General features: G+C 45.0%; 2 protein-coding genes across 3 annotated transcripts in view; one reads left to right on the plus strand and one right to left on the minus strand.

The window, feature by feature from the left end:
- Nucleotides 1-10,070, minus strand: part of PRORP (protein only RNase P catalytic subunit) — a 50,151-nt gene extending 40,081 nt beyond the window's left edge. The window contains exons 1-3 of the mRNA XM_009902989.2: nt 8,905-10,070; nt 6,358-6,405; nt 5,351-5,483 (exon numbers count right to left, since the gene is read on the minus strand). Of these exons, the coding sequence (XP_009901291.1) occupies nt 5,351-5,483; nt 6,358-6,405; nt 8,905-9,902 (1,179 nt within the window). The 5' untranslated portion in view covers nt 9,903-10,070. The remainder of the gene's footprint in view (nt 1-5,350; nt 5,484-6,357; nt 6,406-8,904) is intronic.
- A 1,087-nt stretch (nt 10,071-11,157) lies between these two features.
- Nucleotides 11,158-25,030, plus strand: PPP2R3C (protein phosphatase 2 regulatory subunit B''gamma). 2 transcript variants are annotated; one of them, XM_054162074.1, is made up of 13 exons: nt 11,158-11,224; nt 12,720-12,847; nt 14,019-14,123; nt 14,725-14,837; nt 15,627-15,724; nt 16,146-16,216; nt 17,090-17,222; nt 18,545-18,600; nt 18,674-18,749; nt 19,933-20,069; nt 21,591-21,728; nt 23,865-23,924; nt 24,641-25,030. In XM_054162074.1, the coding sequence occupies exons 1-13, from the start codon at nt 11,176-11,178 to the stop codon at nt 24,827-24,829; spliced, it is 1,353 nt and encodes a 450-aa protein (XP_054018049.1). In that variant the 5' UTR covers nt 11,158-11,175; the 3' UTR covers nt 24,830-25,030. The 2 variants fall into 2 exon arrangements, with proteins under 2 accessions (XP_054018049.1, XP_054018050.1); XM_054162075.1 differs by lacking the exons at nt 11,158-11,224; nt 12,720-12,847 and adding an exon at nt 14,409-14,517 and having other exon boundaries at nt 14,033-14,123.
- Nucleotides 25,031-25,711: the final 681 nt, after the last annotated feature.

The raw sequence follows: 25,711 nt of genomic DNA on the forward strand, positions 1-25,711 counted from the left end.
GCAAGTGATTCAGGTATTTTAACTCTCAAATACCAACTCTTATCCTAGTCTTAGCCACAGTCCAACACCAACATGTACCCAAAAGGTTACCAGTAAGCCCTTATCTCTGCTACCATTAGCTCTCACTCAATCATAATGAACTTGTAAGACTCCAACAACAACTCAAGTTCTACAGCACTTGCTGTCCAAAATACTAATCCCCAAATACTGCTGCCAGGACTTTCTAGATCCAGCAAGAACAGGTTCTTCCATCCTTGCCACCCTGAAGCTGCAGCCTACCTACAAGTCAGTAACTCATTCCCATCCAAAAATTAGTCATAACTTGCTCAGCTAAGCCAACTCATCCAAAAATTACTCATAACTTACTCAGCTAAGCCAGCCTTAGCATTCATCCAACTCTTGGGCCTTGCAGAGGAAAGAAAGAAAAGGATGGGGGAAAAAAACCAAAGGGCAAGCTGAAAAATCTGCATTGTCTTTCAGCCTAGGTTTAGTCCTAATCTTAACCCTAACTACAGCTCAGCACCCCTGTATCCCCCTCTAGAGCTAACAGAAAACATTCAGTCCAGGCTGGGATCAAGAGGATTTTCATCCTGCCAGCACAGCTCTTGCAGAAGCTAACTCTGAATCCAAATGCTATCAAAACTCAACACTAGCTAAGTGACCCCCCCTGCCTCAGTACTTCAGTCATTCCCACATGGGAAGAACCACAGGAACTGATCCTGCCCAGCACAGCCCCCATCCCAGTGCAAGGGGCTTAGCAACAGTTAGCAGCATGCCAAATGTTTGCCCTCCTTCTGTACAGAAGGCTTCAATGGGGATCCAATCCCTTTCCTGCAGTGTGGCGCACATGTAGGCAGGAAGGGGCACATGAACAACCTTCCTTGTTTTCTCCCTTCAGAAAGTTCTCTGCTCCCTGGCAGTGGCAAGGAGGAGATAACATAAAGTAGAGGAGGTAAACAGCATGCATAGCCTGGGCTGTGGTGCTATCTGGGCACACAGTATCAGCTGTTGGCTGGGAAGGAGTTTTCTCCTCTTCCAGTCCTGATCATCTCAGGAGATACAGCACTTCTAACTAAACTAACTAGTCTCCTCTTTTTTCCCCCCCCCCGAGCTCAAAGAAACCATGACATCCAGGTGGAAGATGGACATCCATAATAATCCAAGCATTTCAGGGCAGGTAAGAGTAGCTCACCTTGGAAACAGCTCAAGTATAGGCAATTTAACTGACTTCGGCCATAAGCTGAGACATCAACAAAGCCGGTAGAAGAATGAGATCACACTGGAAGCTGAGAGTGAGGGCTTTGCCACATGGGGTTAGGACAGACCATCAGACACAATCTTCTTAAGAGTTTGGAGTGCATAGAGGGTTTGGAAGTAATAAACTACTCCATTCAGAACACAACTGACAAGTACCACAGAGGGCTTTGGGACAAATCATAGAGCTGGGAAACACGCACATGAGAAGGAGAATCAAAGCACTATAGGAAAAGTATCAGTCTAAGGGAGCTTTATTTTCAAGGCTCCTTGGAAACAGTACAACTTCAATCAGTTGCAAAAATAACCCTGAGATGAATGGGTCACTTCCTCTTCCTCCTCCTCCAGTCTCAAATTCTAGAAGAATAAGTAAAACCCCTTTGCACAGCCCAGATCAAGTATGGGGACTTTACATGCCCACAAGCCCATGCTTTCTTGACGGCACACATGCATCTCCCATATGCTTCCTTCCCCTTGCACAACAGTCCTTTCAGGCTTGTCAGGGACAGTAGCCACAAAGGGAATGAAATGACTGCATTTGTATGTTTGAGAGAAACACCTGGGAGCAGCTGCAAGATGAAAGTCATCACAGCAAAAGTTGATTCTGCCTCTCAGTATAGCAGTTGTATTGCCCCAGGCTCAATGGCATAGCTCCCAATCAAATGCAGCCAGAGTAATCAGGCACCCAACTGAAATCACAGAATCACAGACAACATGCACTTGGAAGAGACCTCAAAGATCATCCAGTCCAACCCTCAGCCCAGCACTAAAGGGTCCCTCAAAGATCATCCAGTCCAACCCTCAGCCCAGCACCAAAGGGTCCCTCAAAGATCATCCAGTCCAACCCTCAACCCAGCACCAAAGGGTCCCTAAGCACCAGGCTCACATGCTGCTGAAGCACCTCCAGGGACTCCACCACTGCCCTGGGCAGACCATCCCAATATTTGAGAACCCTCTCTGTGAAGAAGTATTTCCTAGCATCCAGCCTGAACCTCCCCTGACACAGCTTGCAACCATTTCCTCCAGTCCTGTCACTTGCTACCAAGAAAAGGCTGCCCTCTCCTCACCCCAACCTCCCTTCAGGCAGCTACAGAGAGCAGTGAGGTCTCCCCTCAGCCTCCTCTTCTCCAGACTGAACAACCCCAGCTCCCTCAGATGCTCCTTGTAGATCATGTGTTCCAGTCCCTTCTTCAGCCTCACTGCCCTTCTCTGAATGCTTTCCAGAACTGTCCCTCCTGTAGAGAGGGGCCCAGAACTGAACAGAATACTTGAGGTGTGGCCTCACTAGTGCTGAGTACAGGGGGATGATCACTTCCCTGTTCCTGCTGGCCACAGTGTTTCTAATACAAGCCAGGATGTCATTGGCTTTCTTGGCCATCTGAGCACTGCTGACTCATGTTTAAATCATCATATTTAGTGCTGTGTCCAGTTCTGGGCCCCTCAGTTTAAGAAGGACATCGAGACACTTGAACATGTCCAGAGAAGGGCAACAAGGCTGGGGAGAGGCCTTGAGCACAAGCCCTATGAGGAGAGGCTGAGGGAGCTGGGGCTGGAGAAGAGAAGGATCAGGGGTGACCTCATTGCCCTCTACAACTACCTGAAAGGTGGTTGTAGACAGGAAGGGGTTGGTCTCTTCTCCCAGGCAACCAGCACCAGAACAAGGGGACACAGTCTCAAGCTGTGCCAGGGGAGGTTTAGACTCGAGGTGAGGAAAAAGTTCTTCACTGAGCGAGTCATTTGTCATTGGAATGTGCTGCCCAGGGAGGTGGTGGAGTCACCGTCCCTGGAGGTGTTCAAGAGGGGATTGGGTGTGGCACTTGGTGCCATGGTCTAGTTGTGAGGTCTGTTGGGACAGGTTGGACTTGATGATCCTTGGGGTCTCTTCCAACCTTAGTTATACTGTGATACTGTGATATTGACACTGGTACTAAGGGAGACAATCCTGTTAGAAGAGTTTACTTTCTACAGCAGACTGCAGGTTTGCAGCTCACTGTATTATATCATCACATGACATTCTAACAGACCTGTGCATAAAGAGCTGACTCAATGTCCAACAGGTATTTCCCTATCAGAGATAATCAGCTCTACAGTTCATGCATTACAGACAAGAGACTCCTGTTGGGGGATCCTCAACAGCCTGCTCCCCTGAGTGATCACTTCATTGCAAGGAACACAGATGCACTGAAGAAAACTAGTTAAGAGAAAAGAAGGAATAGAAAGCTAAAATGTTTTCTGTTTGAATTGAAGCTTCTTAAAAAAAAAAAAAAAGATGACTGACTGGCAAATGGAAACCCCCCCTCTCAATTATAGTTGCTTGCATCCTATTTTCAATCTCTTCACCTAGTTTCCCTTCTGGAAACCCCTGGCTGCAGGAGAAGTCACACAGTCTGGCACACCTAAAATGGGCAGCATACTTTCATCACCACACATCTGGTTTCACAGCATAGAGGCAACTAAAAAGTCCCAAAGCTATTTCTGGAAATCTCTGACATGTTGCAACTGTTTTGCCTCCACTCCTACATCCATGTTCAAAATCCACTGAGAGTGCAGGCTTTAAGCTATACAGCCAACAGTAAATACACCAAGTTCATCTCCATTCACCTTTCCAGTGACTGCTTGCTGATATGGAACTGGATCACAGGATCACTGGATGTTAGGGTTTGGAAAGGACCTCTGGAGATCTTTGAGTCCAAAGCCTCTGACAGAGCAGGACCATAGAATCTAATGGAGGATGCACAGGAATGCATCCAGATGGCTCTTGAATGTCTCCAGAGAAGGAGACTCCACAATCGCTCTGGGGAGCCTGTTCCAGTACTCCATAATCCTTACAGTAAAGAATTTCTTCCTCATGTTGAGGTGGAACTTCCTGTGCTGCTGCTTACATCCATTGCCCCTTGTCCTATCACAGGGCACAAGTAAGCAGAGGCTGTTCCTTCCTTCCTGACACCCAGTCCTCAGATATTTATGTATGTTTATTAGATCCCCACTCAGTCTTCTCTTCTCCAGACTAAAAAGCCCCAGGGCTCCCAGCCTTTCCTCATAAGGCAGTGCTCCAGTCCCTTAATCATCCTTGTAGCCCTCCATTGGACTCTCTCAAGTAGATCCTTGTCCCTCTTGAACTAGGGAGCCCAGAACTGGACACAATATTCTAGGTGGGGCCTCATAAGGGCAGAGTAGAGGTGGAGGAGAACCTCCCTCTATCTGGCAGACACACTCTTCTTAATGCACCCCAGCATACCGCTGGCCACAATGTCTGCGTCTGCAGAAAGCCTGAAGAACTAAACCTGGCATCCTGTCCTGTACCCGCGGTGCCAGCGGCAGCAAAAGGACAGCAGCGCTTCAAAGGCAGCGCGAAGCCGCCCTGTGATGTGCCGCGGGCTCCATCTAGCGGAGCGCAGCTTCACTGCGTGCCGCCGATGCTCCTGAGCCACCCATCCCCACTCACAGCCAGCAAGAAACACCACCACGTTGCAGGGGCTGGCAGTCATGCCCTCTCAGATGTTTACCACGACCTGTGAAAATATGTGACAATTTATCTTTAAAGTTGAGGGGTAGTTGGTTGGCTGTGAAAGCTGATGGAAGGAAATATCTGGTTCTTTATTGTTTCTGGTCAAGAGCTGCACAACTGAAAAATCAAACATTCAGCACATAAATTGAAGCTTCTGACATGACACTGAACATGATACCACAACTTCTGCAGGCTCAAAACGCTAGATGTCTTGCTTTGTTTGAGTTACTGGGTTTGGCTCTATATTTAAAATACAGGTTTTGAGGGAACAAAATATTTCCATACCTTTTAAATTCCATAAAGTACCTGCCCCCCGCCCCCCCCCCCAAAAAAGCAACCCATTGTAATGATTTCATTATCCATTAACAGCTGACTGGAAATAAAAGAATAAAGCCAATACAAAAGATGTCAAGAATTCGACCCATTTTGTAAAACACAGCTGAGAAAGATGCATAGGACACGTCAGTGTCTAATGGCCTGCTAATACTTAAAGCAGAGAAAAGCAGATTTGTGGTGCTTTCAAAGTACCTGAGCATCAATTATATATTACCCTCCTAGCCAAGGAACAGGACAGCATGCAAGACCTACCTGTGGGCTTGTCTTTCTAAAAGGGTCAGTGCCATGGATCACATCCCTTACGATTCTTTCTCTGAGATTATCATACTCCTCTTCAGTCAGGTTGCTGTCCTCCAGCTGATGGTTGCAAACTGGGCACTCTCCACTGCAATAACAGTGAAACAAGAACAGGAGAGAATAAAGGTTTTCAAATAAGAAATACCTTATATTTTACTGCCTTATGGAGAGGGAAAGGTGGGGAGGGGAGGAGGTAACATAGATCAGTTGTATGGTTGGAAAGGCAAATAATGAAGAATAATTCTAGATATTTTAACTCAAATTTTCAGACATCAGTTATATTGACTGCAGAGGTGAGTCTAGCAACTCCAGTAGAGGAGTTTGGGAACTCATATATACACAACATAGACTGATATTCTTAAGGAATAAAATATTTTCATATAAGAGGAAAGGGCTGTTATTTTTATTCATTTAAGGTAGAAGGAAGTTTCAGGGGAAGTTTAGGCTTGAGGTGAGGAGAAAGCTCTTCACTGGGAGAGTCATTAGCCATTGGAATGGGCTGCCCAGGGAGGTGGTGGAGTCACCATCCCTGGAGGTGTTCAAGAGGGGATTGGATGTGGCACTTGGTGCCATGGTTTAGTCATGAGGTCTGCAGTGACAGGTTGGACCTGATGATCTTTGAGGTCTCTTCCAACGTTAGTGATTCTGTGATGAAGAGAGAATTAGAGGACACAGTCTCAGGCTGCACCAGGGGAGGTTTAGGCTGGAGGTTAGGAGGAAGTTTTACACAGAGAGAGTGATTGCCCAGTGGAATGGGCTGCCCGAGGAGGTGGTGGGGTCGCCGTCGCTGGGGGTGTTCAGGGCGAGGCTTGACAGGATGCTTGGTTGCATGGTTTAGTTGATTAGGTGGTGTTGGATGATAGGTTGGACACGATGATCTTGAAGGTCTCTTCCAACCTGGTTTATTCTATTCTATTCTAATCAAGACAGCACCTCACTTTTAAACAGAACATTGCATTTACCTGTCTTTAATACTGGTCAGGTGTCCCCTCCAGGTCTCTCCTGGTATACTAGAATGTACACAGGGAAAGATAAATAAAAACATTAGATTCTAACTTAAAATACCCCAATTAAAGATAAAGAATCATTTCACTTTGGTCAACATTTAGATATAAAATCATCTACCCTGCAAAGACTCGCACACAATTTAGCATACCTGAAAATATCAGACAAAGAACCAGCACTTAACAATGTGCAGAGAATTAACACCATCAACCTCGTCAGCCTATGTTGTTCCCAAATATTACAAGTAACCAGGCTCCACTGGCAGTTTTTAAGTTGCTGCCTTACACACCCATGGAGTAGCACAGAAACCAGATGGGAAATGAGGAATCAAGATTTCCATGCAGATGTCATCCTGAGAAATTAAGAAACACGTGCTCATACCAAAAGCCTTTTTGACTCCACATTGTCATCTTCATCACCACCACTACCAAAGCCACCATCATGCTGGTGTAAATATTCCTTCTTGCCCACAACATGCAGAATAGGTTACCTATGCCAACATGCAACTGCGGCCGCCTCTCCCTTTACCACTACGTTTATCACTGCACAATCATGCATGCTGTGGGCTTTGGAATAAGCAGCCTGCTGCTGCTCTCTTTTCCCCTTTCTCAAGCTATATTTAGCAGTTCTTTAGTTTTCTCACAGACAACAGAAGGTAGTGTGAACCTGTGTTGCACACTCAGATCTCTGTATTGGATCTGGTTCTACTCACTACTAGAAGTCATTGCAGGGCTGCTCAGCAAGGAAAACTGAACCTTAAACTAACACTTATTCATTCACACTGAATACCTCACTTCCGTGCTTACTTACTGGTTTCCTTTGTCAGCAGAAATTACCTCCCAGTCCACATAGTTTTGGAAGACTAACAGTGCTAGTAATCATCAGATTCCATTTCTCTTTGGGAACTCCACATAAATGGCATCTTTATTTTCAGCTACCAGCATACAGACTGGATGTTAGGAAGCAGGTCTTCACCATGAAGAACAGGCTGCCCAGGGAGGTGGTAGAAGCCCCATGCTTTGAGGTTTTTAAGGCCAGGCTGGATGTGGCTCTGAACGACCTGCTCTAGTGTGAGGTGTCCCTGCCCATGGCAGGGGGGTTGGAACTAGACAATCCTTGAGGTTCCTTCCAACCCTAACAATTCTATGATTCTATACACAAGTGCAGCACAAGCAACTGGGACAGACAGGTAAAGCTGAGCATTTTGTGTTAAGTTCACAAATAAAATGCCAGAAGGAGCAAGAGATCATGTAGTCTCATCCCTCTGTTAAAAACCTTGTTTCTTCTTCATATTTGAAACACTACTGCCTTGAGGAAAACACCCAACATTGATTCTAAAATAGGAGTCTACCACAGTGTTTCAGGAATTGTTCTAACAAACAGACTGTGAAAGGTTCAAACAGGAGTTTGTCCAGCTTCAGCTTGCAGCACTGGTTTGCCACTATATGAAGGCAGTATACAGTTGTTCAGCGTACTGCAGTCTCCTTGTCAAGGACTTAATACTACATTGAGCTTCCTGCACATACAGTGCACACATGCAGGTAAGTCCTTCTCTGCTCACTGGGAAGACAGCACCCCACAGCAGATTTTCTCCCAAGTGAAGCCTGTTCTGCCCACTCCCTTGCTGCACCCAGGAAGGAAAACAACTAGGGCACAGCAGTACATACATAGAATAAACCAGGTTGGAAGAGACCTTCAAGATCATCGCGTCCAACCCATCAACCAATCCAACAAAACATTCTAATACAAAACATTCTAATAATGGTAGTGCATTCCCACAGCCATATCTTCCATCCAAGCAGACTAACTGGTGAAATAGCCATGTAGCTCATATAAATCAAAGCTATTAGTTGACAGAAGTCGTAGGTGGGCTGACATGTAACAACATGACAGACAAGCAGGGGGCTCAAGTAAAGGACACTGTGCCTGTGCAGCATTAACTACCTGCGACTGGTAAAGTCTGACCATCACTACTCATGAAAACTGCAACCTGCTAAATGCTGTGCTAAAACTAAGAGCCTTCTCTTAAGATTATTCATCTCCTATTATTCTATACAAAGCCAGTGTTCAATCTTCTCTTAACCTAAGCTAAATTTGCTGCATCTTTCCTTTAAGGAGAGAAACAATCTCATCTTCAAATAATTTACCACTTCTACACTCCAACAGATTATAGGAAAAACCCTAACACCTTGTCAGTATTCCTCATGTACCAACCTCAGAAGGAGATGAAGTTGGACATTTTAGGAAGCCACGACACATCAGGGTTTCCTACTTTCTGTTCCAATGAGTAATACTTAACAGATCATTTTTTTCAAGAGAAGGTGAAATCAGGAAGAACTTTCTACTTCTGCACTAATTTGGAGCCAAAATAAAATACATCTTTTCATGCTGGCTCTCGTGGAGAAGCAACAACCCAAATAAGATGATGCTAATTAGACTTGAGCTGTGAAATGATGTGAATCCCATCCTCATGAACTGGAGCTTGCTACTGAAACATTATTTACCTTTCAAACCACAGCTTTACACTCCGCATAAATGTTTTGTGAGGGTATATTTGGTTGTCTCTCAGATAAAAGAGGATACCAAACAGCTCTTTTTGTAACTCTGCACCTTTCATACCCCTGCTGGAGTCAAAAAAGGCCTGCAGGACATCCAAGGTTGGGACCAAATCCTTATCCAACATTTCACGGTAAAGTTCAAACGCGAGGTTCATTTCTCGGTGCCGGCTGGCTGCTTTGATGCAGGATTCATAGTTTGCCCGTGAGGGAATCATGATCTTTTTGACTTCTTCCAAAAGGGTCAGAGCCATTCTCCATTGATCTGAATTACTCATCCCCCTGATAAAAAGGTTGTAAGCCCCACTTTCCAAAATCTTAAATCTGGTTTTCATTATATCGTACACATCGCGGATTTCTGAAGTCTTCCCCTGCTGGACACACAATGCCAGGTACTTGATCAACAAACTATAGGCAATGTCACCATGACTCTTTGCCACATGGGTCAGCAAGGACTTGGCCACATCAATGGGGCTGTTGTACCTGACCATGCTGTTAAGCATCACGTCTTCAAATATCTCAGGTGATGAAAAGCCTTCCCTCAGTCTTTTCCATTCCTCAGCCCGCAATGGCTTTTCTGGAGGCTGTATGATGGTAAACCTATGCCTATTCAGAACTTGACTCACTAACTGCTTCTTTGGAGGTGTGACAGAAGAACAGTGGAGGTTCCCTTCAGTTATTTCCTTAGTCTCCTCATCCCATCTTCTTCTTTCTTCAGAATCAACTTCAGACCTCTTCTTGGTAGCAAAGTCATTGGTTCCTTTAGGATCTACTGGTAATGCAGTGCTGGAAGATGTCACAAAACTGAAATACATAAACTTGTCCCTGTTGGGGATGCTGAAAGAGACAGCAAACAGTTGTTGACATCTTGAAATAGGCCAGAACATACGACACTTCCATAGCAAAGCCTGAAAACCCTGTTGACTAGTTTGAGAAAAGAGTGCCATCACAAAAAGAAATTATTAGCTCCCTGTATCTACCAAAGTAATAACATGGAAAATAAACTTTGCATGAGGGGCATTTATTATAAAAGGCCAAGGGCTATCAAGTTGTATAAGGTTCTGTTTCAAAGTGCTTGTTCTATGAGTCCTTTCTCTCTCTTATGAAAGCAAAAAAAGGTAAAATATGTTTTCACCAAAAAAAATCAATCTCTTAGACTGTGAGAACATCCATCTGAAATTAGGGTATCTTGGTAGTGAGGATGCTTTTCAGGCTTGCAGCTTATCATTCCTGTTTGTTGATTACAGTAGAGTACTGAGTATGTTGTACACAGGCGACTCTGACACAGCTAGGCACAAATCCTGGGTTTTTTTCTTGCTGCCTTCATCCAAGTCAGAAGATTTCCTAAAAATAAGAATAACACCCCCAAAAAAATCACAACTTGCTCTATGTTTTCCTGTCATATTTACATTCACATGCTAGCAAACACACAGTTCAAGATATCTCAACAATTTCAGGTGAGGAATCCTAGTCCTGACCCCTCGGGGCTCCCTCACACCTTTTTTAACCTGGGGCAAACTTCTGCTTTACTGTTTTATTCGCTTCCCCAATCATAAATCCTTGGCAACCCTGCCGCCAAAGAGGCACAGCAACACCGCTGGCAGCAGCCACAGTAAATGCAACGCCAGGAGTTTCACCGCGGCCCAGCAGCTCACGAGGAGCTCACGTGGAGCAGGGCCCCACGTCCCGCGCTCGGGGCCCGCCGCGTCCCCCTACACTACAACTCCCAGCGTGCGGAGCGGCCCTACCCTCACAGCGCACTGTCCACCGGGAATGTTTCTCTCTCTCCCCCTGTCCCCTCTTTAGCGTAACGGAGGGCGGTTTCGGTGAAAGCTATGCCCTTACGTCTCCGGATGGAGCCTACCTCGCTGCAGGCGCGGCGGCCATCAGACGACGCGGCGCTGCGAGGCGCCGGCAAGGAGGCGCTGCCAGCAGAGGCGACCGCACGGCGGCCCAGGCGCTAACCCCGCACCAGCCCGGAAGCTCCCGCGCCTGGGCCTCGAACCAATCGGGTCTTACTGCGCTAGGCAGCACGTAACGCCGCGCGCGCTGTCAGGGCGGATGCGGCCGCTCCGCCATATCGGTTGAGGGCATGGCGCTCCCGCGGCCAGCCGCGTCCGGGCAGGGTATTGCGCGCGCACGCGGGGCCGGCCGGGGCGCGGTGGCTGCGACTGCGACGGTCACGTGCCGCCGGGCGCGCGGGGCGGCCAGCGCCGCGGCATGGACTGGAAGCGGAGCCTGCGGGGCCGCCTGGCCTCGCGCCGCGCCCGTGAGTGCCCCGGGGGCGGCCGGCAGCGGCGCTCGCCGCAGAGCGCTGGGGCCAGCCTGGCGGGGGGGAGGGAGGGAGGCAGGCGCGGAAGATGCTCTCGTGGGTGGGCATCCGCAGTAGCCAGAGGATGCGGGATTCGGCCTGTCGGGGTGGTGGGACAAGCGTCGGCGTTTGCGGTGTTGCTTTAGTTCCCCATGTACAGGCTGCCGCGGCGACCGGACACATCTTGGAGAAACAAGCGCCTTTCTCTTAGGGGTTAGTGACAGCACGGGTGGGCCCGGCAGGAGAACAGGGCTTGTGAGGAGCGGCTGAGGGAACTGGGGTTGCTGAGTCTGGAGGAGGCTGAGGGGAGACCTTATCCTCTCTACAAGTACCTGAAAGGAGATTGTAGCGTGGTGCGTGTCAGCCTCTTCTGTCTAGTAACAAGTGATGAGACGAGAGGAAATGGCGTCAAGTTACATCAGGGGACGGGGAAGGTTTAGATTGGTTATTGGAAGAAACTTCTTCACTGAAGGGGTTAGCAGATACTAGAATAGGTTCCTCAGGTGGGTGGTTGAATCCCCATCCCTGGAGGCGTTTAAACGACGTGTAAATGTGGTGCTCAGGGGCATGGTTTAGTACCAGACCTGCTGGAGTTAGACGCTGCTTGGACTCAATGATCTTAAGGGTCTTTTCCAACCAAAACAGTTCTGCGGTGCTGTGGATGCTGAGGAGCCATGTGGGCATGTGCTGTGAAGGCAGGTTTGTAGCACATGCCCCTGTGACAGCCTTAGTTGGTACCCCTAGTTAGAAGTGATCTCACAGAGAGGCTTGTACAAGTGTATAATCATTGAGTCATTGAATGATTTGGGTTGAAAGGGACCTTAAAGGTCATCTAGTTCTGCCATAGGCAGGGAATCCTTCCAGTAGACTAGATTGCTGAAAGCCCCATTCAGCCTGGCCTTGAACACTTCCAGTCAGTACTCAGTGCTCCCTGAATATCCCTTCTGTTACAGAGTGAACGGTGGTTTTGTGCTGCTGCTTGCAAAAAGTAGTATCTTAAATACTTGTAAAAGAAGAATGCTGCAGCTTTGTCAGTCATAACCATGTCTCCTACATTGCATACCCTACAGAGAATCAGGTGTGTGCAGCTACTGAAAGAGGTACTTTTAAGTACTCAGATAGAATGCATGTGTGACATACTCGATGCATCTGTAGTATAATTTATGTAATAGGTTTGTGCTCCATCTTTTCCCCTCTAATATTTGTGTTTCTGAACTGCATATCTGTGTAAGGCTCAGCCTCATCCCTGGAGGTTTTTAAGGCCAGGCTGGATGTGCCTCTGAGCAATCTGATCTAGTGTGAGGTGTCCCTGCCCATGGCAGGGAGGTTGGAACTAGCTGATCCTTGAGGTCCCTTCCAACCCTAACAACTCTGTGATTAACTCCTTTTCTCAAGACCCTTGTTACGTTAAAACTCTCTTTGAAGTACAACATTAAATTTCTGTGTTGATTAGCCAAAAAGAGTGATCAAGAGCTGAAAGATGAAGAAATGGAATTGTTCACAAAATACTACATGGAATGGAAAGGAGGAAGGAAAAGTGGCAATGCATCATGTACAAACATACCACGATTTTACTACAGGGTAAGTGAAGTATCCAGATAAACTTCAGCATGATGTGGATTGCTAAGCATAACGTTTTGGGTTGTACAGCTGTTGATTTCAGCAGTGACAAATAATTACTAAACATCTTGTCAGAGGCCCTGAAATAGTCTGCTAATCAGGCAGTAGGCTTGGCTATTTACTACAGACAGGAAGTCCTCTTTTGACATACCAGTGGTATGAATACGTAGCTTCCTGTTTCTGTTTCTGGAATGGGCTGCCCAGGGAGGTGGTGGAGTCACCATCCCTGGAGGTGTTCAAGAGGGGATTAGATGTGGCACTTGATGCCATGGTCTAGTAATGAGGTCTGTGGTAACAGGTTGGACTTGATGATCTTTGAGGTCTCTTCCAACCTTGGTGATACTGTGATAACTGTGTTTAGGTACAATAGGATGCTGATTCATGAGGAAGGTGGGACATTGGTCTTGCAGGCATAAGATAGTTTTGTTGCTTGCATCATCCAGCAGTAATGCTTGGCCAGGCTGGGATGAGTGGAATATGGGAGCATAAGTCTAACGTCTTGGTATTGCTGCCGTTTGTCCCCTTGACCACTCAGCTGCTGTTTGATGGTCCATGGTGCCATATTCCTCAGGATCATGATTTTCTGCCAATTAAGTTCTCAAATACCTGTGTTTCATTTGATGACTACATATGCAATCATCCAGGTTCTGGTAGTGCTGTCCAGTTTGGCATGTAAACATTGGCAGAACTTTCACACTAAGCCTTCTTCCGTCTGTTTGGTTGGCTAAAACTTTGGAGAGTGAGACCTACCACAAGATACAAAGTGCCACTCTCTCCTGAGTAAAATCACAGTTGCAAATGTATTTTATGAGTGACCTCTCCTGTCTTGCACCTGTGGATGCACTTACTGCATGGGTTATCAGTTAGGAGGTAGACCTCAGTCTCTCACATTAGAAATCCCCTGATTTAAATAAGCCTAGCAGTACTGTCACAGTTTGAGACAATGGGGAAGTGATACCCCTGTAGAAGCAGCAGATTCCATACAGCATTCTGGTAAATATTGCATTATTTCCTGACAGGTGACCAGCTTCATCATAGTGTGCAAGTCAGGGCTACCTTAGAGTACTTACTGGATGTGGATTTTGTGAATGATGCCACTGTACAAAGATTAAAACACCACAATGTTTTTTAGCTGCCAGCTGAAGATGAAATCTTGCTTCAGAAATTAAGAGAAGAATCTAGAGCAGTCTTTCTGCAAAGAAAAAGTAGAGAGCTGTTGGATAATGAAGAGCTGCAGGTAAGAAAATGGGTTTTGTATGCCCAGTAGTGATGCCTGACAGACTACTTCTGTCTGCTGAGTTTGTCTCCTGTCTGTCCACAGAACCTTATGGCAAGGTACTTGGTGTTTGGGCACGTTGACTGGTTGTGAAGTACTAGCTAAAACTAAAGTGCTGCATAGCCTTGAGCTCAAAATGTCAAGTCTAGACCTTCCTCATTATGATGTCTGTGTTAAACCTGGTTATGATCTCTGGGTTAAGTCAAGGGCTTCCAGTTTTCCCACACATTCCAACAATTTCCCTAGGTGTTCCAGAAGAAGAAATAGATTCTGTTTGCATATCACTGAGAGACTCCAAAGAAGGTTGGGTTCACTGCAGTGCAAAGACAAAAGGGATGTGGCTCTGGAAATTCTAGTGAGTGAGAGTGTGTTTAACACCAGTTCAGAGCAGTACAAACATCACTTGCCTGCCTTTCTGTCTGAATGGATGATGTGAACTGATTAACTGAGATAGCCTTGCAGCAAAACCATGGTTTTGTTGCATTTCTTAGATATTCTGTCTTAAGCACCTTGGTTTCTCTAAAAGAGAGATCTTCTCAACCAAATATAAATGTCTTTTAAGAATCTATGGTTTCTACTGGACAAGCATCAGACATTGCCAATGATTGGGGAAGAAGCAATGATCAACTATGAGAACTTCTTGAAAGTTGGTGAAAAGGCTGGACCTAAATGCAAGTAAGGCTTTCTTCTCTTGAATATGCTTATTTTGGCTAAACCTCAGTGCTGTTCTGACTTTCAGTTGCTAGCATAGATGGAAACAGTCTAATGGTGAGATAAAATCATGGCCATGGAGCTGTTGGTGAGCTTCAGTTGCTGTATTGTCTTGCATCTCTGAGGAAACTTGTGATAGATGTGTCTGCAAGAGGGTACCACATGCTTTTGAAGAAGGAAATTCTTATCAGCATGAGTGTTTTTATGATGTCAGTGGCCAGTAAACAGCACATTTTGTATCTAAAGAGGAAATAATGTTTCCAGAGATACTGCCCAACCTTCCCTAATATCATCTGGTGGAAAATTTCCTAGCAGGTGTTGTGTGTACAGCATACAGTGAATAGTCCTCCTTTATGCACCTGCTGGACACTGCTGTTGTGCACATAGCTTTGTGGTTGAATTTTGGCCAGAAGCAGGTCAGTTCTCAGGGCTGGCTGTTACAAGTGTATCATTATAGAAGACTGGAAGCTACCAAATACATCACACTTAGAGGAAAGAGATTGACCCACAGCTCTAAAGACACCCACATCACTCTCATGAGCAGCAGAGCCAGCTAGCTTGCTTTTTACTGAGTTTACCCTTGTTGCTTGGTAGGGTCCCACTTGCTGTGTAGCACATGAATGCTTTTGAAGAAACAGAACACATTCCTCATTGTTCAAACTGTATCTTAATGTGTCTGTAGGTCTTGGATACTGTAGCTGCATCTGTCAGTATTCAGATGCATAGAAGCAGCACTGTGCTTATGTTTTGCAGGCAGTTCTTCACAGCTAAGATCTTTGCTAAATTGCTCCATAATGATCCTTATGGGAGGATATCTATCATGCAGTTTTTCAATTATGTCATGAGAAAAGGTTAGTTGATGCTTCTTCTGTGTTAATGAGAAGTTGGTTTGTTTTCAAGCTATTTCAAACTTCATTAATCACTTGCTGTTCTCTTCAACAGCAGCAAGATCTAGCTCTTGGTTGCTAATGCTGTTTTCCTGGAGGCTTGGGGTGGTTTTTTGGGGGTTACTAGGGGGTGGGAGTTCACCCTGCCTCTGAAATCCACCTCTCAGCCAGAGATAACCCAGACCTGTTTGTTAGATGTCTTGTCATTCTGATAGCCTTTATTCAGGCAGCGCTGTGAACAGCAAAACATGTGGGAAGCTAACTCCATCTTGGATACTGTGCTTTAACAGTGGCCTCAGTGCACAGTGTCCTGTAGATTGCCTGATTAATGTGCCTTCTTACTGCAAAAAAGTCTATCATTGTCATTCTGTTCTCTGTTTTCCAGTATGGCTTCATCAGACAAGAATAGGTCTCAGTTTATATGACGTGGCAGGACAGGGTTACCTCAGAGAATCAGTAAGTAAATGCTGGGTTAATTAAATGCCTGTCTACTCAAAGCACAGAGCAGCAGAAGGACTCCCAATTTTCTTCTAGTCTTATGTCATGAAAGCTTGTATCATAATCTAGAGCTGGAGTGGGCATGTTTGTTTGGATAAATAGCAATGCTTGGTGGTGAGGCATGTTTAACATATGGGTAAATCTCTGAAAAAGATTGTAGGTATCAAGGTTTCATGTCATTAGTGCTTGGCTAGAGTGAGTAGGATATAGCAGCCATCACTAAAAAGAATGACTAGAGTGGATTTTGAATTACTCCTGTTAGAACTCATGGAAAGTAAACATAGAATAATTATGAAGGTTCTAGTGACTACTCTACTTTACAAAAGTCTGTTAAAGAGTGTTCAGCAATAGGGTAATCCAGTTAGGAGTTATGCATTGGTAGTTGAGAAAGGTACAGTTGGATGCATTATATTTGCATGCAAATGTCATCTACTTTATAAAACACTCTGCTTTATTTGCAGACTGCTTCAGTCGTGGCATCACATGTACAGGCATGACTTCAGAATTCCTTGCATGGAGGCAGAAGCTTTTTTTGGCTGCTTTCATCCTCTTCCCTGCATGCTTGCATGAGGAGGTGGTGGGGTCACCATCACTGGAGGTGTTCAGGAGGAGACTTGATAGGGTGCTTGGTTGCATGGTTTAGTTGCATGGTTTAGTTGGTTAGGTGGTGTTGGATGCTAGGTTGGACACGATGATCTCGAAGGTCTCTTCCAACCTGGTTTATTCTATTCTATTATGCTCTTTGAAAATATACTCCAAAGGCAGGGTGGAATATAGCAAACATGCAGCAATAGTGGTGTTTGAAGCTTCTTTTCTTTGTTTATTCTTCAGGATTTAGAAAACTATATTTTGGAGCTCATCCCTACTTTGCCACAACTGGATGGTTTAGAAAAATCCTTCTACTCCTTCTATGTCTGCACAGCAGTTAGGAAGTTCTTCTTCTTTCTGGATCCTCTCAGGACAGGTAGCTCCATCTTTTCAAGATGCTGAGGATGTGGGAGTATTTTCACTTCTCAAATGTTTCCAGCAAGGCTACTTGTGGACATGATGATCTTGAAGGTCTCTTCCAACCTGGTCTATTCTGTTCTGTTCTATTCTGTTCTGTTCTATTCATGGTTTAGTTGATTAGGTGGTGTTGGATGATAGGTTGGACACGATGATCTTGAAGGTCTCTTCCAACCTGGTTTATTCTATTCTATTCTGTTCTGTTCAAAGTAGTATGTAGGCTTTTGTTCAGCAATCTGGGGTTTGAAGATTAATCTCTACAGAAGTATGTGTGTATATGTAATACATGTGTGTAATACCATGAGGATCTACATGGGTCTAATAATCTACAGGTAATTTTCTATGAGGTGCCCACCAGTTGTGGTGCTGTGGAGTTACCTCATAGGAACTGACAAGATATAATTTCATAAACATGCATTGCTGGTGGATAAAAACCACAGTAACTAGCAGCAGGCTGCTTGGCAGAGCATCCACAGAGCTATGGAAGTGCTCAGGAATGCTAATTGTGATGTGCATCTGTGATTAAATTTGTGTGCAGCATGCAAAGCCCTTAGAAAAGGTTTGCAGCTATGGCTGTAAATCCTCGCCACAGATCTAGCACCCTCAGACAACAGTTTGCTGGTTTTTGTATGCCCTTGACTGTGTTGAAAACTCTGTTGACTGTCTTGAGAGCACTGCATAGGTTTTCAAGGTCTATCAGAGTTGTGTGGGCAGTAGCCCCTGGCAGAGGTAATTACAAAGCCACAAGGAATGTGTATGTGAAGTTACAATGTCGTTGTTTTGCACAGCTGTTTGTGCAGGCTGTGCACCAGTCAAAGCTACGGCAGCAGAAGTGCATTCTGCCACCTCAGCTTTGTCACATCAGTGGTCTCTGAAGGTGTAAAAATATCACTGCACTTGAGATACTGTATTATTACAGCAAATGTTTTAAGCATGCTCTTCCATTCTCTATTTTACATTTTGAACACTCACATTAGATAATGGTTGGCCTCAGTGACCTTAGAGGTCTTTGCTAACAGAAACTTAGTTTTGTGGCTTTTAAGGCTTCAAGAGAACTCCTGCTAGTATCAGGCTAGCTTGACTCAGTAGTTTTAAAAGCTGTTTTTATCTTACTTCTTTAATTACAGCCCTATCCTTGCTGTTAGAAGTTGAGGGGTTTGGGTTTTGTCTTGTTGGGGTTTTTTTTCTGTTCAGAATATTTCTTCCTTAAATAATAAGTGCAGTCAGAGGGATGTGTTGGCTGGGCCATTGTTAAAACGTGTTTTCCTTCTCTTGCTGCAGGGAAGATAAAGATCCAGGATATTTTAGCTTGCAGCTTCCTGGATGACTTACTGGAGGTAAAGATCTCCTAGCATATGCTATTGTGTTTTAATTCACACTCTCTGAATTCTAACTTTATGTTTCACTTAGTTAAGGGATGAAGAACTCTCTAAAGAAAGTCAGGAAACAAATTGGTTTTCTGCTCCTTCTGCATTAAGAGTTTATGGTAGGTTCCTTTATGTGAATGCTCTTTTTTTCAGTCCTCTCTGCCTTGTGTGACTTGGTCACATTCTTAGTGTTATTTTTCTTTGGGTTTTTTGTTGTGGTTTTTTATTTCTCCTTGAATCCTCCACATAACTAATATTTGCAACTGCTGCAGCCACCTTTTCAGTGCATCTCTGGCTTGCTTTAGAGTTTCAGTTCTCCACTGTCACTCTTTACCATGGTTTTATCCCTTGTCCTTTTGTGCTGTTTGCACAGGGCACAAGACTTCTCTGTAACCTTCCCTGTTGGCTGTTCATGCTCTTGCATCACCTTTAGCTCCTTTTTCATGCTTTTCATGTAGATCTGTTTAAAGTAATATGATCTTAGCCTTCTGCTTCTTTCTCTGTATATAGAGCCTTGACTTTAAGTAGAACTCTTAGTAGAACTCTTAACACCTTGTCATGGGAATTCCCCTTCCCCCATATTCTGTGTTCATTTGTGATGCTTTAGGAATATTGGAATCATAGAATTGTTAGGGTTGGAAGGGACTTCAAGGATCATCTAGTTCCAACCCCCCTGCCATGGGCAGGGACATCTCACACTAGATCAGATTGCTCACAGCCACATCCAGCCTGGGCTTAAAAACCTCCAGGGATGGGGCCTTCACCACCTCCCTGGGCAACCTGTTCCAGCATCTCACCACCCTCATGGTGAAGAACTTCTTCCTAACATCCAACATGAATCTACCCATGCCTAGTTTTGTTCCATTTCCTCTAGTCCTATCATTACCTGACACCCTAAAAAGTCCCTCCCCAGCTTTCTGGAAGGCGCCCTTCAGATACTGGAAGGCCACAATAAGGTCTCCTTGGAGCCTTCTCTTCTCCAGACTGAACAGCCCCAACTCCCTCAGTCTGTCCTCATAGGAGAGGAGCTCCAGCCTTCAGATCATCTTCATGGCCCTTCTCTGGACATGTTCCAGCACATCCAGATCCTTCCTGTAACAGGGGCTCCAGAACTGGACACAGTACTCCAGGTGGGGTCTCACCAGAGCAGAGTAGAGGATTGTTGTGGACCTAGCACATTCCCACTTCATTCATTTTATGATGAAAATGAAATGTTAAATATAGTAAATTTTCTTTGTCTATTGAAACAGTTCTTTGCTGATACATGTATGCTATGTTTTTCCCTCTATATCTCCTCCCTAGGCCAGTACTTAAACCTTGATAAAGATCACAATGGTATGCTCAGCAAAGAGGAGCTGTCTCGATATGGCACAGGCACTCTGACCAACGTGTTTTTGGATCGTGTCTTTCAGGAGTGCTTAACCTACGATGGTGAAATGGTAATGACACATTTTCACTTTATTCACAATGTAACAGCTTATTGGGATGGAAAATGTCTCATAATCAGTGTCTCTGAAGAGCAGCTGGAGGTGAACCCACTTGTGTTTATCACTGTGCACCCAAACGACCACACAGCAGATGAGAAAATTACAATTAAGCCATGCTGTGATTACCTTGCTGCTAAGACAGTTCAGTGTGGCTTAAAGGCAAGCTGCTGCTTTGGAAAAGCAGAGGTGATAGAAAATCCAGACAGCCTAGGACAAAGCTTCTTGTTGCTTCAGTAACATGAAGTGCATAGATGTAAGCAGTGCATTGTAGTTACATGCAACACTTTAAAAAGATGCAAAGACAAGTGGCACACTTGAGTCTAGTACAAGTTAGCTAGCCTGTCCAAGCCTTCTTGAAGACCACAGTGGGTTTTTTTGGTTGTAAGCTACCCATAGCTGTGAAAAGTGGGAAATGTAACTAAATTAGAGGTACAATGAAAACTACTATTTATTTTGAAAGCTCTGCTTCATGCGTTGCTACTCCTGTAGCAGAGTTCAGATGGCTGACTTCTAAATTCACCATAAGATCCTTCTGCTGTCTTAGTTTTGTGTAGAATCACAGAATCATTGAGGTCTTTGCCCTTTGCTGGACTCAAAACAATGTGTCTGTCAGCCTTGTGCAAGGGAGGCCACAACAGGACCCAGCACTCAGATGTGTTCTAAGCAGTGCTGAGTAGAGGGGAGCCATCACCTTACTTGACTAGCCAGCATAGCTCTTCCTGATGGAGCTGAGGATGCTGTCAGCAGCCTTTGCTGCAAGGGCACCTTGCTGCCCTTGTGTTGAGCTTTGTGGTTCATCAGGATTCCCAGGTCCATCAGTGCAAAACTGCTTTCAGCCCAGTTAGCCCCCAGCATGTACTGGTGCATGGGGTTATTCCTTCCCAGACACAGAAGTTTGCATTCCCTCTGAGCTTGATGAGGCTCCCGCCAGCCCATTTTTCCAGTCTGTCAAGCTCCTTCTGAATAGCAACACAACTCTGGTGTTTAAACAGGGTTATATACACAGGGTTGAGGGATTTCTGTCCTTGTCACAACTCCATCTTGATCAGGAAACCAAGAAGCAGTACTAGTGAAAAACAAAGTTCAGTGGTTGGTAATGTTAGCTTTACTGCCACTGGATGTTTAATTTGTGGTAGTGAAAACTTTTTAGGTGGCCTTTCTTCACCAGTTGGATATGTTCAGCAGTCTGAAGATGTGTTAAACGTTGTTGTAAAGTATGTGCAGCATTTTTAATTTGAATTGATGCTTGAAATCCTATTTCACCTCTAAAATGGCAGGATTTCCTGTCATCAGTCATTAAAAACTAACCTTCCTGTTCATGGTGATGGCTGCAGCCATTTTGCTGTTTCATATTGTCTTTGTCAGAAAACAGACTGATCCCCTACAATGAAATTGCTGCCATTTATAAACTTCCTGCTTGCAAAATCAATTTAGAAGGAAGACTGTAATAAACATGATTGTATCTACTTTTAGGACTATAAAACCTACCTGGACTTTGTGCTTGCATTAGAAAACAGAAAGGAGCCTGCAGCTCTGCAATATATTTTCAAACTGCTTGATATAGAGAACAAAGGATACCTGAATGTCTTTTCCCTTAATTACTTCTTTAGGGTAAGTCTCTTTATACAGGTAGACCATTTTCTGTGCTTATAGTGTTAGAGCCTGTGTGCTTCTGCATGCTGATCTGCAGGGAATCACTTCAAATTACCAACACCCACTGGGAGGCCAGTAACTACTTCTAAGAAGATTTAAAATATTAAAGAGAAGGGGGAAAAAAAAAATAAATTCCAAAACTTGGAAAAAATTCAAAAGGTATTTTCAGTGAGTTTATCTGCAGTGGTTTTATCTGCAGTGGAAATGAATAGAATAGAATAAACCGGGTTGGAAGAGGACTTCAAGATCATCGCGTCCAACCCATCAACCAATCCAACACCACCCAAACATCTAACCCATGGCACCAAGCACCCCATCAAGTCTCCTCCTGAACACCTCCAGTGATGGTGACTCCACCACCTCCCCAGGCAGCCCATTCCAATGGGCAATCACTCTCTCTGTATAGAACTTCTTCCTAACATCCAACCTAAACCTCCCCTGGTGCAGCCTGAGACTGTGTCCTCTTGTTCTGGTACTGGCTGCCTGGGAGAAGAGACCAACATCCGTCTGTCTACAACCTTCCTTCAGGTAGTTGTAGAGAGTGGTAAGGTCACCCCTGAGTCTCCTTCTCTCCAGGCTAAGCAACCCCAGCTCCCTCAGCCTCTCCTCGTAGGGCTTATGTTCCAAACCCCTCATCAACTTTGTTGCTCTTCTCTGGACTCGTTCCAGCAAGTCAACCTCCTTCCTAAACTGAGGGGCCCAGAACTGGACACAGTACTCGAGGTGTGGCCTAACCAGTGCAGTGTACAGGGGCAGAATGACCTCCCTGCTCCAGAATAGAATAGAATGGAATAGAAAAAGAATAGAATAGAATAAACTGTTTTGATTTCATTTAGGAAGAATATTTTTCTATTGGTCAAAACAAAAAATGCAAACAAAAAAAACCACACATATAAATTGAAAATGGCCTGAAATTGCCTAATCATTACCTGTGGAAATCTCTTTGTGAGGGTTGCAATTGGTTATTGCCCATGGTTTTAATTTCCACTGTCATCCTGGAGTTCAGTAGAAGTAATGAAAGTAATGAAATGAAGAGCTGGGCTGGGAGATTCCGGTTGGACTTGATGATCCTTGAAGTCCCTTCCAACCTTGATACTGTGATACTGTTGGAGAGCTGCTAAACAGAAAGGGACCTGGGGGTGCTGATTGACAGCTGCCTAAACATGAGCCAGCAGTGTGGCCAGGTGGCCAGGAGAGCCAACGGCATCCTGGCCTGCATCAAGAATAGTGTGGCCAGCAGGAGCAGGGAAGTCATTCTGCCCCTGTACTCTGCACTGGTTAGGCCACCCCTTGAGTATTGTGTCCAGTTCTGGGCCCCTCAGTTTAGGAAGGACATTGAGACACTTGAACGTGTCCAGAGAAGGGCAACAAGGCTGGGGAGAGGCCTTGAGCACAGCCCTGTGAGGAGAGGCTGAGGGAGCTGGGATTGTTTAGCCTGGAGAAGAGGAGACTCAGGGGTGACCTCATTGCTCTCTCCAACTACCTGAAAGGTGATTGTAGCCAGGAGGGGTTTGGTCTCTTCTCTCAAGCAACCAGCACCAGAACAAGAGGACACAGTCTCAAGCTGTGCCAGGGGAAGTTTAGGCTTGAGGTGAGGAGAAAGTTCTTCACTGAGAGAGTCGTTCGTCATTGGGATGCGCTGCCCAGGGAGGTGGTGGAATCACCATCCCTGGAGGTGTTCAAGAGGGCATTGGACGTGGCACTTGGTGCCATGGTCTAGTCATGAGGTCCGTGGTGCCAGGTTGGACTTGATGATCTTTGAGGTCTCTTCCAACCTTGGTGATGCTGTGAGACTGTGATTTTTTTTTTAATCCAGTTGTTTGATTGCACAAAGCTTCTTGCATTTTGTCATATTCTGGATGTTTGCTCCCAGAGTAGATTTCAGATGTCTGTCTGCTGGTTGGTCTTTACCCTTCTCTCTTTCCTTCGCTGTATTTCACACTTCTGGTTTGAGTGTATTACTACCTTAGGCTTTTAAGTGGTTATATTCAAGTGTCTGCACGTCCAATTTGCAGAGCACTCAAACACTAATGGTCAGAATGAAATTTGGATTCTTAGGCACTACTTATTCCTAACTTTTCAATTTTTCTCCAGGCTATTCAGGAGCAAATGAAAATCCACGGACAAGAACCAGTGTCTTTTCAGGATGTCAAGGTTAGTGTTGTTGAATCGAGTACTGAGTGCAATACTTGAACAAGCAAGTCTCAGTCGGCTTCTGGTTTCTTGTAGTTTGTAGGCTGCTGTGTATGTGTTTACTTACTGTGTATTTACTTATTGCCTCTTGTCCCACTCATAGGTTTGAAAATGTCCTTGTGTTCAGCACTTGCTCTGTAAGGAATCTGGTGTGCAAGTGTTCTGTCAGCTTTCTTAGTAAGAGACAAAATAGTACATGCTGCTGTGCCTCACACTTGAAGATACTTGGTGTGTTTTTTTTATGGTACAGGATCATCCCTTGGTGGAGATGGAGGCAGGCTGCTGACTGAGAAAATACCCTCTTATAAAGCTGTTACTGCCTACTTTACATTTGACAGGGCTTGTACTTAAAAGTACAAGAGCTTCTATAAAACTTAGCTCATAGGAGCAATCTGAGTTTCACGTTGCCACTTCGAGGCCAAAGCCTCCCTGGAGGGGCAAATTCTTATTTGAGATGTGGGAGCTGAGCACACTGCTCCTATCTGTAGCCAGTTATTGTGCTTTGTATGTTAAATGGTTTGGGATTTAACAGTTTTTTTGTTGTTTTGTGTTGTGTGTAAATGGGTGGGGGTGGCACTAGTTACCCAAAGCTGCTGCTGTGTAGGGTACAAAGCAGCCATTATTCTTCTTGTCAATGTGTGTGGGGCTTTTCCTCAAGTTTGACTCTTCTTTCATAGGATGAGATCTTTGATATGGTGAAGCCTAAGGATCCTTACAAAATCTCCCTTCAAGACTTAATCAATAGCAGTCAAGGAGACACTGTTACCAGCATTCTCATAGATCTGAATGGGTTCTGGACGTATGAGAACAGAGAGGTCCTGGTGGCCAGCGATAACGACAGCAGCGCTGATGCTGAGGATACGTGACCTTGAACAGGAGCAGACTGTACCCACGGAGAGAGCTCAATGGGATGCACCAACTGTTGGAAGCTGAAAACATTCATTAGCTGAATCAATGCCTCTTCCCTGCCCCCTCTGCCCTCCCCTAGGATATAAAATGTGGTAGGTAGAGGAATTGTGGAACTTGCATCTGAAACCGAAAAAGCAAGTGGTGTTTAAGAGGCAAAAAATGACCTTTTTAAATAAATAAATATTTTATGATGCTTTGCTTGTGTACCAAGCCCCATTCTTGTTTGAATACCCTGTTCCAGAATGTGACTTCACCCTGGAAGTAAGGAGGTGGTTCTCGGTATCTTTCAGAACTGCTGTGTCCCCCACTCAGCCATCCCAAGCCTCCCCTGGCTTTCTGTATGGCTTCTTCCTCATGACAGCACTGTCAAGCTTTGTCTTCTAAAGAAGTCTGGTAGGAGGTAAAGAGTTTAGGCCTTTATTTTCTCTGTGTCCAGCTCTTAAGTATCTAACAGCATGTATAAAAATAACTATTGAACTGACTGAATGGTTAACTTGCTTCTAAAGAGATTCATTAACAAATTAAACTGTACCAGCTTTAAGTCTAGTTTAAACTATTCCAAATAGCTGTATAAAGGCTTTCAGCGCTTAGCCTTCTGTGTAAGCCTCGAGAAGGCTCTGAGGAAACCTCATAATCTTCCACTACCTGACAGGGGCCTAAAAGAAGGATGGAGAGAGACTGTTTCCAAAGGCCTGTAGTGATAGGACAAGACGACAATGGTTTCCCACTACAGAAGAGTAGATTTAGATTGGGTGTTGGGAACAGGCTCTTTACTGTGAGGGTGGTGGAAGAGGTAGTTGAGGCCACATCCCTGCAGATACTCAAAGTGAGGCTTGACA

The sequence above is a fragment of the Dryobates pubescens genome, chromosome 5, assembly GCF_014839835.1.
Source record: "Dryobates pubescens isolate bDryPub1 chromosome 5, bDryPub1.pri, whole genome shotgun sequence".
NCBI classification, from domain to species: domain Eukaryota; kingdom Metazoa; phylum Chordata; class Aves; order Piciformes; family Picidae; genus Dryobates; species Dryobates pubescens.